General features: G+C 37.4%; 4 protein-coding genes across 8 annotated transcripts; 2 read left to right on the top strand and 2 right to left on the bottom strand.

Annotated features, from left to right (window-relative positions):
* Positions 1–484: 484 nt before the first annotated feature.
* Positions 485–3441, top strand: LOC104718470 (negative regulator of systemic acquired resistance SNI1-like). Of its 4 annotated transcripts, none has more exons than XM_010436228.3 (15): positions 485–821; positions 916–982; positions 1079–1172; positions 1286–1342; positions 1436–1484; positions 1570–1634; positions 1748–1829; positions 1922–1971; positions 2054–2197; positions 2278–2348; positions 2416–2485; positions 2569–2634; positions 2745–2903; positions 2990–3087; positions 3173–3441. In XM_010436228.3, exons 1-15 carry the CDS (start codon positions 689–691, stop codon positions 3243–3245), a joined length of 1278 nt encoding a protein of 425 aa, XP_010434530.1. In that variant the 5' UTR covers positions 485–688; the 3' UTR covers positions 3246–3441. The 4 variants fall into 4 exon arrangements, with proteins under 4 accessions (XP_010434530.1, XP_010434529.1, XP_087326322.1 ...); XM_010436227.3 differs by having other exon boundaries at positions 513–821; positions 2054–2200; XM_087470196.1 differs by lacking the exon at positions 1436–1484 and having other exon boundaries at positions 533–821; positions 1286–1387; positions 1581–1634.
* On the bottom strand, positions 3271–4659 carry LOC104718471 (uncharacterized). Of its 2 annotated transcripts, none has more exons than XM_010436231.3 (7): positions 4370–4659; positions 4213–4279; positions 4090–4120; positions 3827–3967; positions 3701–3726; positions 3537–3595; positions 3271–3463 (listed from the first exon to the last, which is right to left on the bottom strand). In XM_010436231.3, the coding sequence occupies exons 1-7, from the start codon at positions 4639–4641 to the stop codon at positions 3439–3441; spliced, it is 621 nt and encodes a 206-aa protein (XP_010434533.2). In that variant the 5' UTR covers positions 4642–4659; the 3' UTR covers positions 3271–3438. The 2 variants fall into 2 exon arrangements, with proteins under 2 accessions (XP_010434533.2, XP_019086760.2); XM_019231215.2 differs by having other exon boundaries at positions 3537–3590; positions 4370–4654.
* On the top strand, positions 4578–9589 carry LOC104718468 (putative pre-mRNA-splicing factor ATP-dependent RNA helicase DEAH9). Its single transcript, XM_010436223.3, has 23 exons — positions 4578–5003; positions 5079–5223; positions 5490–5564; positions 5682–5771; positions 5865–5944; positions 6046–6115; positions 6209–6294; positions 6398–6467; positions 6565–6660; positions 6763–6868; positions 6972–7018; positions 7122–7205; positions 7305–7358; positions 7458–7558; positions 7660–7750; positions 7901–8065; positions 8157–8246; positions 8391–8462; positions 8548–8646; positions 8735–8821; positions 8898–8951; positions 9057–9133; positions 9248–9589. The coding sequence occupies exons 1-23, from the start codon at positions 4900–4902 to the stop codon at positions 9390–9392; spliced, it is 2088 nt and encodes a 695-aa protein (XP_010434525.2). The 5' UTR covers positions 4578–4899; the 3' UTR covers positions 9393–9589.
* LOC104718469 (magnesium-chelatase subunit ChlI-1, chloroplastic) lies at positions 9560–11298 on the bottom strand. Its single transcript, XM_010436224.3, has 3 exons — positions 11054–11298; positions 10854–10969; positions 9560–10733 (listed from the first exon to the last, which is right to left on the bottom strand). The coding sequence occupies exons 1-3, from the start codon at positions 11169–11171 to the stop codon at positions 9678–9680; spliced, it is 1290 nt and encodes a 429-aa protein (XP_010434526.2). The 5' UTR covers positions 11172–11298; the 3' UTR covers positions 9560–9677.
* Positions 11299–11301: the final 3 nt, after the last annotated feature.

Below are 11301 nucleotides of genomic sequence, written 5' to 3'. Positions count from 1 at the left end.
TTCTCATTAATCATCAAAAGAGTTTGTTACAAGATCTTTATGCTGTATATGTGACCTTAACCGGTATTAACCAAACTAATCAATCTAAATTAATCTAATAAACCGGACATTCCAGAGCCGTTAATTGACTTACTATATACAAGTATACTCTCTAATAATATAGCTCAATGGACTATCCATTGTAGGAGTTGGAGGGATATTATGGGATAAGTCTTATTTGGAAAAGTACTCGAAGCAATGACGTACATGCAATACATTATGGTTCCGTAGTGTAAAAGCCGAGACTTGAGATTCGAGATATTCGAGAACTATAAAGGTGTACTAACAACATTGAACTCTTGAGTCAGTAAAAACGTAGATGTTGGACTAAACATTTTTCTATAACGTTTATTAAAAAAAATTGAAAAAGTGAAATAATTTGAACAGTCGACGTTTCTATTTGAGTCGTCATTATTTAGTTAATTAATTTCCCAAAAAAATACCTGGTTCTCACCTGATAAACCCGGTTCCGTGGAATTAATTAATTTTGGTTGAGAACAATATCTCTTATGGCGGGAGAATTGCCTTCTTTTGACTATTAGGGTTCTTCTAGTAATATCTCTCTCCGTTCTAATTTTGGGTTTAGATTTCAATTTTTTTTTTGTAATTGTTCCGCTGCGAAGATATTAGCGAATTTGTGGAAGAGAAGATGTCGAAAGAGACGAAGGGTAACAATAATACTAGCAGAGTGATGAGTAGCTACGGCGGTGGCTTAGAAGCAAACACCTTGGCCATGCTTGATTCCACCGGCGCCAAAGACAGTCGCGACGCTAACGAAGATCGTACGTTTTCTCAATTTTTATCAATCTCCGTCTTCGTTTCCGCTTTTTACCCTTTGCTTGGTTTACTCTATTGATCCGTTGAACGAAACCCTAGGTTTGCAGTATCTGGAAGCTGTTCGTGCTGCTTCACTTGTACCCGAAATTGGAATCCCTCCAACCAAGTAATTTACTCTGCTTTTAAGAAGTTTCTAAAGAAATATGAAGTTTTTGCCTCGAAAGACTCATGATTTTGATTTGGGGTTTTGTTAAATTTGAAGCAAAATGTACCAAGCGATGTTTAGGATATTGAGATTTGGAAGAACATTGGAACTTATAACAGCAAGTTTCCAGCTTTTGACACAATTACATCAGGTTCTTAGATGTTCTGTAGTTTCTTTTTTTTTTTTTTTTTTTTTTTTTTTTGTTGTCTCCACAATTTGTGTAAGTTTTCATTGTTTTGCTTATGATTTTGTTTTTTTTTTCAGCGGTTTCCTTGGGTTTATGTATCTGATTCAGCTGATCAGTTGGAAATCGTTGACGAGGTCCTTGTTACAAAAGCTTTGATCTGTTGTTCATTCTTAGTTATGGTAGGTATGGTTGATTGCATTTGTTTGTTAATGGTTTTTGTATGGCAGGCTTGGTCACCGTTTAATTTCGGGTCTGACTCTGATGTTGATTCTGATGGTAAGGAATTATCAGTGAGAAGCTTATGTAAGGAAGCTTTTTGTTGGTTCTTGTTTAGTATAACTGATTGCTTTTGTGATTTCAGTTTTTCAACAGCTGATTCAAAACATGAACAAAGGATTTAATGAGTCTGAGGAATCGGAATTAAAGGTTGGTTTACTTGTTTCTACTTAACCCTGTTTTGCCTAGCTCTTTTGCAGATAAGCTTAACAATTTGGTAGACTTTTTCACACCTCTTGCTCCTTTTATTTGGAATTCTGTAGATCCTGGGAAATAAGTTACTGTTCAAGTATCTTGTTCATGTTCTTAAGTTGGATTTTACACCACGAAATCAGGTGTATAAAGGTACATATAGAGTCTTCATAGTTTTAAGATATCTCTTTATCTTGTGTAATCTGAGGACAATTTTAGAAGCTTTGTGTCCTTCCGTGCTCCAGAAACCAACAACTGGAGTCTTTTAAAGGAATCCTCACTGAATCTACTTCTGGTACATCCCATAATCAATGGCTCATAAACTAGTGTAGTCCCTTAACTTTATCCGTGACTTAGTGTTGTGGTTCCATTTGTAGGCTTCAAGAAAAGTGAAGTTCAAACTTCTAATGAAAGATTATCTATCAACGATGTGTGCACCCATTGATGCTGATGAAAAGTCTATCAGTTTGGTAGAATTGCACAATGGCACACTTTCTGCTATGAAGGAACTTCTAGTAATGGTTGTAGGTTATGTATGACCAGAGTATTAAAGTTACTATATTTGAAATTCTCTTCTCTCACATTTATGTTCCTTGTTTAGATCATGGACCTTGATGCATCAAAGCAGAAAGCTGACTTAGAAGGGATTACCTCTAGAGGAGATGGCGTAAGGTATTCAAATCTCGGCCTCTCTTTTGAATTGTGTGTTTCGCCATGTTTGTGATCCATTTTGGTGCAGGACCCCTGCAATGGAGATCATTCTTGACGAGCTGACTTATGATGGATACTTGCTGTCAAATTTTCTTCAGGTAAGAGACAAAATCACTTTTTGAAACTCTTTGTGTTGTCTGAATTCTTCTCTGCGGTTCTTGAGTGCACATTTTTCAAGCAGGTTTTCGACGATCCTATATGGAAGCTAGAGATCGTTCTCCAATACCTCACCAAATACATTCCTAAGGTTTGTTGATAATCCTCTGATTTCTCTTTGTTCATCTTCTCCAACAAATGTTGTTCGTATAGTTAATTCTTTGATTGTTCACTGTTGAGAAAATTTATCTTTGGTTGCAGCCTTCTGTCCGTACCCGAAGATCAAACATTCCTCAAGCAGAGGGTCAACAAAGACTAAATGGGATCTTAAAGACCTTTTCAAGTGGCACAAATTCGAAGAACATTACTAAAAAGATAGGAGCTGACATTGTTCAGATCCTCATCGGACATGCCTTTCTGGTAATAATGAATGATCTTTGTTTCTCCTTTCAGATTCTGAGTTTTTTTCTTTGCTTCCTTGTCCTAATTTGATCAATTATCATCAGGCTCGGCTCACATTCTCTAACCCAAATGACGGAGACTCTATAACAGAGATATGCAATAGTATCACCTCTGCATTTACTAGTCTTAAGCAAGTAGATCAGTAAGCAGCAGTTTCTTTTACCCTCAATTCATTTACAATATATAGCTTTCCTTTGTCCAATCAAAAGCTTTCATGATTCTTGCAGGAAAATCGAGATTTTATCGTTTGGGAAAGAAGTGTTGTTTACTGCTGGAATGATACTCAAGGCAAAAGCTTAAAGCATTAGGCATCTAGGGACCAAGATTTTAGCAAGCAAATCTAGAGGCTTTCATTGGATTAAAAGCAAAGAAGTTACATGCAATGTAGGAATTAACAGTTACCGTCCAATGAATTATGAATGTTTTCCTTACCAAAAAAAATGAATTATGAATGTTTCACAGATACAAGAAGTCAAGATGAGTGATTTTATGATTATGTTGATGCCTTTGTCTCATTCCTGCAACAAATTAAGACTTGCTTAAGTAACAAATCAATGACTGATAAAGTTTATGCAAAATATATTTGCTTACTTGGAAGATTGAGGTGAGTCGAGCTGCATCGTGACTGGACCGTCGTTTACAAGACTGACCTTTTAATATGATTAAAGTAATGTTATAAGCAAGATAACTTGTTTTAACCACACAAGTCAATTTCAATGGATTAAATTTGACTATAGGAAGGACTAATCTCTTACCTGCATCATAGCTCCAAACACACCATCTGTTTTATAAAGAAAAGAGTTAACCAAATCAAGAAGACTGAAGAAAAATGGTGAAGCCTTTGATCAAGAAAGATCAATGAGAGTGTGTATTAGTAGTACCTTTTACAGCATCAGGATTATATGCTTTCTGGAATTTCTCGACTAAAGAAGCGTAAAATGGTTTTGCTTTATCAGGTGGCATTGCGACATGAAAATCGGGTTTGTTACCTTTCAAGAATCCGTATAATGTAAACTGACTAACTGTATTAACAACACAAGATCCAAAGATCAGAAGCAAGCAAAGGACACAAGTCTCAGTACATTGATCAGAAGCTAAACCTTTCTCTAATTAGAAGGTAAAGCATGATAAACAGATTCATTACCAAGTAAAACTTCATAATTCCTCTGCATTACCTGCACAAAACCGCATCCAAGTTTTTTTCTTTTCCTTTACTTTTCAATTTCATAAACGAATCCATTGAAACAAAACTGTTAAAAGAACTCACATTTTGGTCCCATCCTTTGCCAGCGGTTTCATTAGTGAACAGTCTCATGTTTACAACTTTTCGACATCTAAAAAAAATTGTTTAAATGTCAGAATCTTTATAACCAAACTTTAAATGGAAGAATTAAGCTAACGGTGATATTTTTGTGCAAGCTTACATGTAATCAGCGTCAGAATCTGTATCTGATTCATGGATTCCAATTAAAACCAAGAGACCAGGGCCAATCTCCGATACGATTCGACCATCCACAGTAACAGAGGAAGATGAGACTCTCTGGACTACAGCTCTCATTGCTCTGATCTGATAATTCCGACGGTGAAGTCGCTGACTTTGGTGGCGGCGATTGTGGCGGAGGAGTAAAGGTGAGAGCTTGTTGAGGAGTAGAGTTGTGTGAGAAGAAGGAAACACAGAAGCAGCAAGACAGTTCATTTTCTTGCAATTGATATAGTCCTCCTGATGAAGGATGATGAACATATAACCGAAACTAAACCGAACCAAATTGATTTTTTTTGAAATTGAACCGAAATAATTTAAACCAAAGGCCTAAATTAGAACCGAACCTGTAAATCGCCGGTGACCGCCTCACCGTCACCGTGAACATCCAGAGAAAAAGGCATAGAAGAGAAATAGGCGACATACTCAACTGAAACAACCGAAGAAGCCAAAAGCTCTCTGGGAGAAAAAAAGATGGCGTTTTGGAAACCAGGGACTGAGAAACCTCGTTTCGAAGATGATGGAGAAGGAGGCATAGTGTTCATGTCCAACAATCTCGCATCCTCTTCTTCTTCTAGGTATGCCAGCTTCTTCTCTCTTGTACTCGTGCTTGTTCTGCGGTTGTTTATAACTGAAAGGTTGGGAATTTGTAGTTATGGGTATGCGAATATAGAGAAGCAAAGACAGAGATTGCCAGTGTACAAGTACAGGACTGAGATTCTCTATTTGGTGGAGAATCACGCTACCACCATCATCGTTGGCGAGACGGGCAGTGGTAAAACCACTCAGATTCCTCAGGTTTCTTCTTTGTTCTTTGTTCTTGGCTTATTTTTTAGAGGGAACGCACCTAGCTTTGCTATTTTCAGGGTTCTTAGACCAATAGGCAAATTTTGATAGGAGTTAAAAGGTTGAAAATTTGGATGGTAATAGTCACTTGCTGACAAATGTGCAATGTAGCTAGAGAGGCATAAAACTTGTTCAATTTCTCAAAATCCTGCAATGTTTAAGCTCACTAGCTGTTTGCCCGCAAGTGTTGATACCAATTTGTTTATCATAATTTGTAGTACCTGAAAGAAGCTGGATGGGCTGAAGGAGGCCGAGTTATTGCTTGCACACAGCCTAGACGTTTAGCTGTGCAGGTTTGTTTTCTCCTCCTCAACCAAGCCTTACAGCTCAAGTTTTACGAGTGGTGTCTCAGCTCAAGTTTGGCAATTCGTGCTTGATCACATATACTCTTTGTTTTGTAATTTGCTTAGGCGGTTTCTACAAGAGTGGCTGAAGAGATGGGAGTAAATATTGGGAATGAAGTTGGCTACACAATTCGATTTGAAGATCATACAACTTCCGTGAGACTCTTCCCTTAACACTCTTCTGCTTTTCCTTAATTGTATGGAGTATTCTGATGATACTTACAAAGATCTTTTGCTTGGTTAGAACAGGGTGTGACTAGTGTGAAATTTCTCACAGATGGGGTTTTAATCCGAGAGATGATGGAGGATCCTCTCTTGTCAAAGTATAGGTAATGATTTTTGTTGCACTGCATAATCTCGTTCAATTTATATTTTTGGTTAGTAAATGGAGCTGGTTAACCTTCTCTTATCATATGTGTCATTTGTGTAGTGTTATTATGATAGATGAAGCTCATGAGAGATCTATTTCAACTGACATTTTACTGGGTCTCTTAAAAAAGGTATAGCATTAAAGACATAGACTTCATCAGATTTTTTTGAACTCTTTAGTTTCCAGTTTGCTTTTCTCAATTCCTATAATTTGTTAATCCCAGATACAACGTCGCCGTCCTGAGCTACGCCTGATTATATCGTCCGCCACAATCGAAGCAAAAGCCATGTTCAATTTCTTCAATTCCAGGTTCTCATCTTACTCAATGGTTATAGTTCTATGCCCTGGAAGTCTCGGTCTCTTGAAATCACTAATACAATATATATTCTTATACACTATGAAAAACAAATAGCAAAAAACGCCATGCGCCAGAAGGTAGTGCCCAGGGACCAAAGTTGGAACCTGCAATCTTATCTGTCGAGGTATATTGTAACTCTAATCTTGCTTAAGAGTATTTTTTAACTCTGATTTCTACGTGATAATTTCTGATTCTTGTTTTTGTTGGTTAAATTTTTTTAGGGCAGAGGCTTCAGTGTGAAAATTCACTATGTTGAGGAGCCTGTCTCAGATTACATCCGATCAGTTGTTTTAACGATATTATTGATAAATGAGCGGGTACTTTACTTTGGTGCTTTATAAAAGTCCAATGTGTTAAACTCTTGTAGTATATTAGTTTCCTTGGGCTGTTACCATAAAATTGTATCTTCTTGTGTTCAGGAGCCACCTGGGGATGTTCTTGTATTTCTTACTGGTCAAGAAGATATTGAAACTGCAATTAAACTTCTTGAAGAAGAAGCTCATAGCAATCAAAAGAATTCTTCAGGTATAATAAATGTATATGTTACACATAAATAAGATCGTGTCAATCAACTTTAGCATTTGCCTTCAGTTTTTCAGCACTATAATCTAATTCACATTTATTTCAGGCCTGCTACCTCTGCCACTATATTCGGGACTTTCTCGATCAGATCAGGTTGATTTTTGTTGCAAGGCTCCAGACAAGCTAAACTATACTTTTTGAGAGTATTTGAAAACTTATATGACGAGATGTTGTTTTTCTCGTTTCTTTATATTAGGAATTGATCTTTACTCCAACTCCCAGAGGAAAGAGAAAAGTGATACTCTCAACAAATATTGCAGAAACATCATTGACTCTGGAGGCAAGGTTTCCTCATTAATGTCTTTTCGTTGCAAGTTTTTTTCTCATACGTATTGCTGAAACATCATTGACAATAAACTGTTTCCTTTTATTTGTTCAGGGAGTTGTCTATGTGATTGATAGTGGTTTCTCGAAGCAAAAGTTCTATAACCCAGTAAGTCCATCTCCATTTCTTTTATTGATATCTTTTAGTTCCGTCCTTTGTAATATATTGGACATTTCTGAAACATATTAACATTTCTTACCCTCACAGATTTCAGATATCGAAAGTCTTGTGGTGGCACCAATATCCAAAGCATCTGCTAGACAAAGGTCTGGTAGGGCTGGGCGAGTCCGACCTGGGAAGTGTTACAGGTAACTCTCTTTCCGTTTATAAAAGTGACAGAATTGTGTCTTATTTAATGGTTTAGTGCTCTTTAGTCCTCTTCCTAATATATATTTTTCTATGTAACTAGGCTTTACACTGAAGATTATTTTCTCAACCAAATGCCTGGAGAAGGCATACCGGAGATGCAGAGGTCGAATCTTGTTTCTACTGTAATACAGGTACAAAGAACTCACAATTTGGGATGTGTTACACAAAACTAAGATTAGTTTTTTTATTCCAAGCTTTTCACCTTTTCGAGCATGTATAAAACCAGATGAGAAGAAGTTCTTGTTCTAAAATTTTCGAGCTCTGTTGATTTATCTTTTCAGCTAAAGGCTTTGGGCATAGATAATATATTGGGTTTTGATTGGCCTTCACCTCCATCCCCACAAGCAATGATCCGGGCACTTGAAGTACTCTATTCACTTCAGATCCTTGATGATGATGCAAAACTCACATCGCCAACAGGATTCCAAGTTGCAGAACTTCCACTGGTACTTTTTCTTCTTAACCTTGAGTTACTTATAAAATTCATTTGCATTCTCTACAGCATTTTTAAGTCTCAGTTTTGTCATTTTTTGCTAGGACCCAATGATATCAAAAATGATTTTAGCTTCAAGTGAGCTTGGTTGTTCAGATGAGATAATTACAATCGCTGCAGTTCTCTCTATCCAAGTAAAGGCTCTTCACCCTTTTTCCTCTGCTAAAAGTTCTTCTCTATAATGCAAAAGAACCTTATTGCAGATGTAATGTTTTGCTTTCCATTTGAACTATGGATTTGAAACTTTATGATGCAATCTTAATATTGTTTATATGCAGTCCGTTTGGGTCATTGCTAGGGGAGTACAGAAAGAACAGGATGAAGCCAAACTGAGATTTGCAGCCGCGGAGGTATATATTGCCACATAACTATGAGCAAACTATATCTCAATTTTTTTTTTTGACTGAGTAATCATCATTGTTCTTGTCTATTCAGGGTGACCATGTCACATTCCTGAATGTATACAAAGGGTTTCTTGAGTCGAAAAGGTCTTCACAGTGGTGTGCCAAGAACTTCCTCAACTACCAATCCATGGTGTGTATAATAACAGGTCTTCACAGTTGGCATTTTAGTCCTTATCTTCGGGGCTCCAATTTTTATTTGTTTTTGTTTCCTTTGGCAGAAAAAAGTGGTTGAAATCAGGGATCAACTCAAACGGATTGCTCGGAGATTAGGCGTCACCCTGAAATCATGTGACGGAGACATGGAGGTAGGAAATCATACCACCTTGCTTCAACTGAAAACAATAAAAAAGGTTGCAGGTTTTTAATGTTACTTTATTTCAGGCTGTGAGAAAAGCTGTGACTGCAGGGTTTTTCGCTAATGCATGCCGCTTAGAAGTAAGTAACCCATTTCCAAACCTTCAATTTTCTGTTTGTACACATCCTTTTCGGTTTTTTAAAGAAATCAATTTTTTTTTTTTTGTTGTTGTTGTGATAATTTAGCCACATAGCAATGGGGTATTTAAGACCATTAGAGGCTCTGAAGAAGTTTATATTCACCCGTCATCTGTATTATTCAGGTTAGTAGTACTTGTTGCTATGGTTCTAGCAAAAACCTCAATAACATCACAACGTTTGAAGATCTTTCTTTTGAATGTGAAAGCTTATTTGGTATATCTATATACAATCTTCAGGGTGAATCCAAAATGGGTGGTTTACCAATCCATTGTCTCAACAGAGCGTCAATATATGCGGAATGTCGTAACTATCAATCCTTCTTGGCTGACTGAAGTTGCTCCACACTTTTACCAGAACAGGCAAAACGCTATGTCCTTCTAGTTAACAAAGCCTACCACCAGCAATTCAAGACATAATAACAATTGATCCTGACACCGTTTCTTGATAGTTTTGTAGCTTTATTATTCAATGCAAGAAATGTTTGCAGATGCAAAACGAAAAAAAAAACAGAGTTCTATTGAGTCTATGATTTGAACAACTCAACATAATGGATAAAGCATAGACTCTATATTCAATCAGATTTGCCTGTTTATAGTTTTGGTTCTTCTCACCGTTTACAGAGTAGGAACAGTTAAGAAAAAATGATCACAGAATTGAATCTCCTATTCAGCTGAAAATCTCGACGAACTTCTCAGAAACTAGAACTCCTGAATCGATAGATTCCAGTGGATCTTTCCTCAGACGGTGCCTTAAGCAGTTAGGGATAACTGTTGCAACATCATCTGGAGTAACTCGATCTTTTCCTTTGAGAGCTGCAAGTGCTTTTGCTGCTCTGTTAGTCACAATGTCTCCTCTCAACCCGTCCACATTAAGCTCCGAACACACCCTAGAGATCTTCACCTTCAATTCCCGATCAATCTGAACTGAAGAAAGATTTGCTCTAGCAGTTGAAATCTGGTCTTGAAGCTTGTCCTGCTCGGTTTTGTAAGTTTCACGGAAGTCCTTTGGGTTGCTATCGAAACGAGCTCTCTCTTCGACAATCTTGACTCGCAAGTCAGCATCTCTAACCGTCCCTACTTGTGCATGCATTCCAAACCGATCAAGAAGCTGTGGCCTAAGCTCTCCTTCTTCAGGATTTCCTGAACCAATCAAGATAAACCTAGCCGGGTGAGAAATCGAAATACCTTCTCTCTCAACCGTGTTCCAACCAGAAGCAGCTGAATCCAAAAGAACATCAACCAAATGATCATCCAAGAGATTGACTTCATCAACATAGAGAATCCCTCTATTGGCCTTAGCCAACAAACCAGGCTCAAAGGCTTTAACACCTTCTGTCAAAGCCTTTTCGATATCAATTGTTCCACAAACTCTATCTTCTGTTGCACCCAATGGAAGATCAACCATATTAATCTTAGTTGCAACAACCGGAACTTGCTCTCCTCTTTCGACTCTCTCTCTTACCTCAACACCCATGAACTCAGGATCAATCGGATCAGAGTTATAAGGGTCACCAGCAACTACCTTAATCTCAGGCAACAGATCAACTAATGATCTAACAGTTGTAGATTTGCCAGTTCCTCTATCTCCCATAATCATCACACCACCAATCTTTGGATCAATCACATTCAATAGAAGACACAACTTCATCTCATCTTGCCCTACAATAGCTGCAAATGGATAAACCGGCCTAGCACTCTTCTTTGAATCAAACTTCTTCTCTACCTAAAACCCAAAAACCACCATTACATCAACAACAATCATATGTACGTTCCTAACTTAATAAATCAAAAAAAAAATTCTAAACTTTTTGTGAAAACATCATCAAAAAATATGCATACATACTTGTTCAGTAGAGTTGATTTCAGTGGCTACATTCATAACCGAGACATGGTAACGAGACCTGTTCTTCTTTGGCCTTATTTGGATTCCTCCATTTAACTTACTTCCACAAATTTTCCCTACAAACAAGAATCCAACTCACTTCGTTTCGGGAATTATGAAAACAGTAAGGTTTCAAGTTTTCGAGAGATTTTTTGGTTTACCTGGTCTGAAGCAAATGGGGGAGGTCGAAGGTGTTGAAGAAGAAGAAGAAGAAGAAGAAGAAGAGAGCGAAGGAGCAGCCCAGATTGCGGAGGAAGATGTTCCAAGAAGAGACGCCATTTTTGTGTGAGCTCAGAGCTTCTGATTGGCTTTTTTTTTTTTTGTCCTTAGGAAAATTTGGTTTCTATTGGTTTATGTTTGCTTCCTCTGTGGTCAGGTCAGGATAAGAAGATAGATTCTCTTCTCTATC

The sequence above is a fragment of the Camelina sativa genome, chromosome 10 (assembly GCF_030686135.1).
Source record: "Camelina sativa cultivar CO46 ecotype springtype chromosome 10, ASM3068613v1".
NCBI lineage: Eukaryota > Viridiplantae > Streptophyta > Magnoliopsida > Brassicales > Brassicaceae > Camelina > Camelina sativa.
Note: the sequence above shows the minus strand (reverse complement) of the source record. Positions and strands in the feature narration are given on the sequence as shown.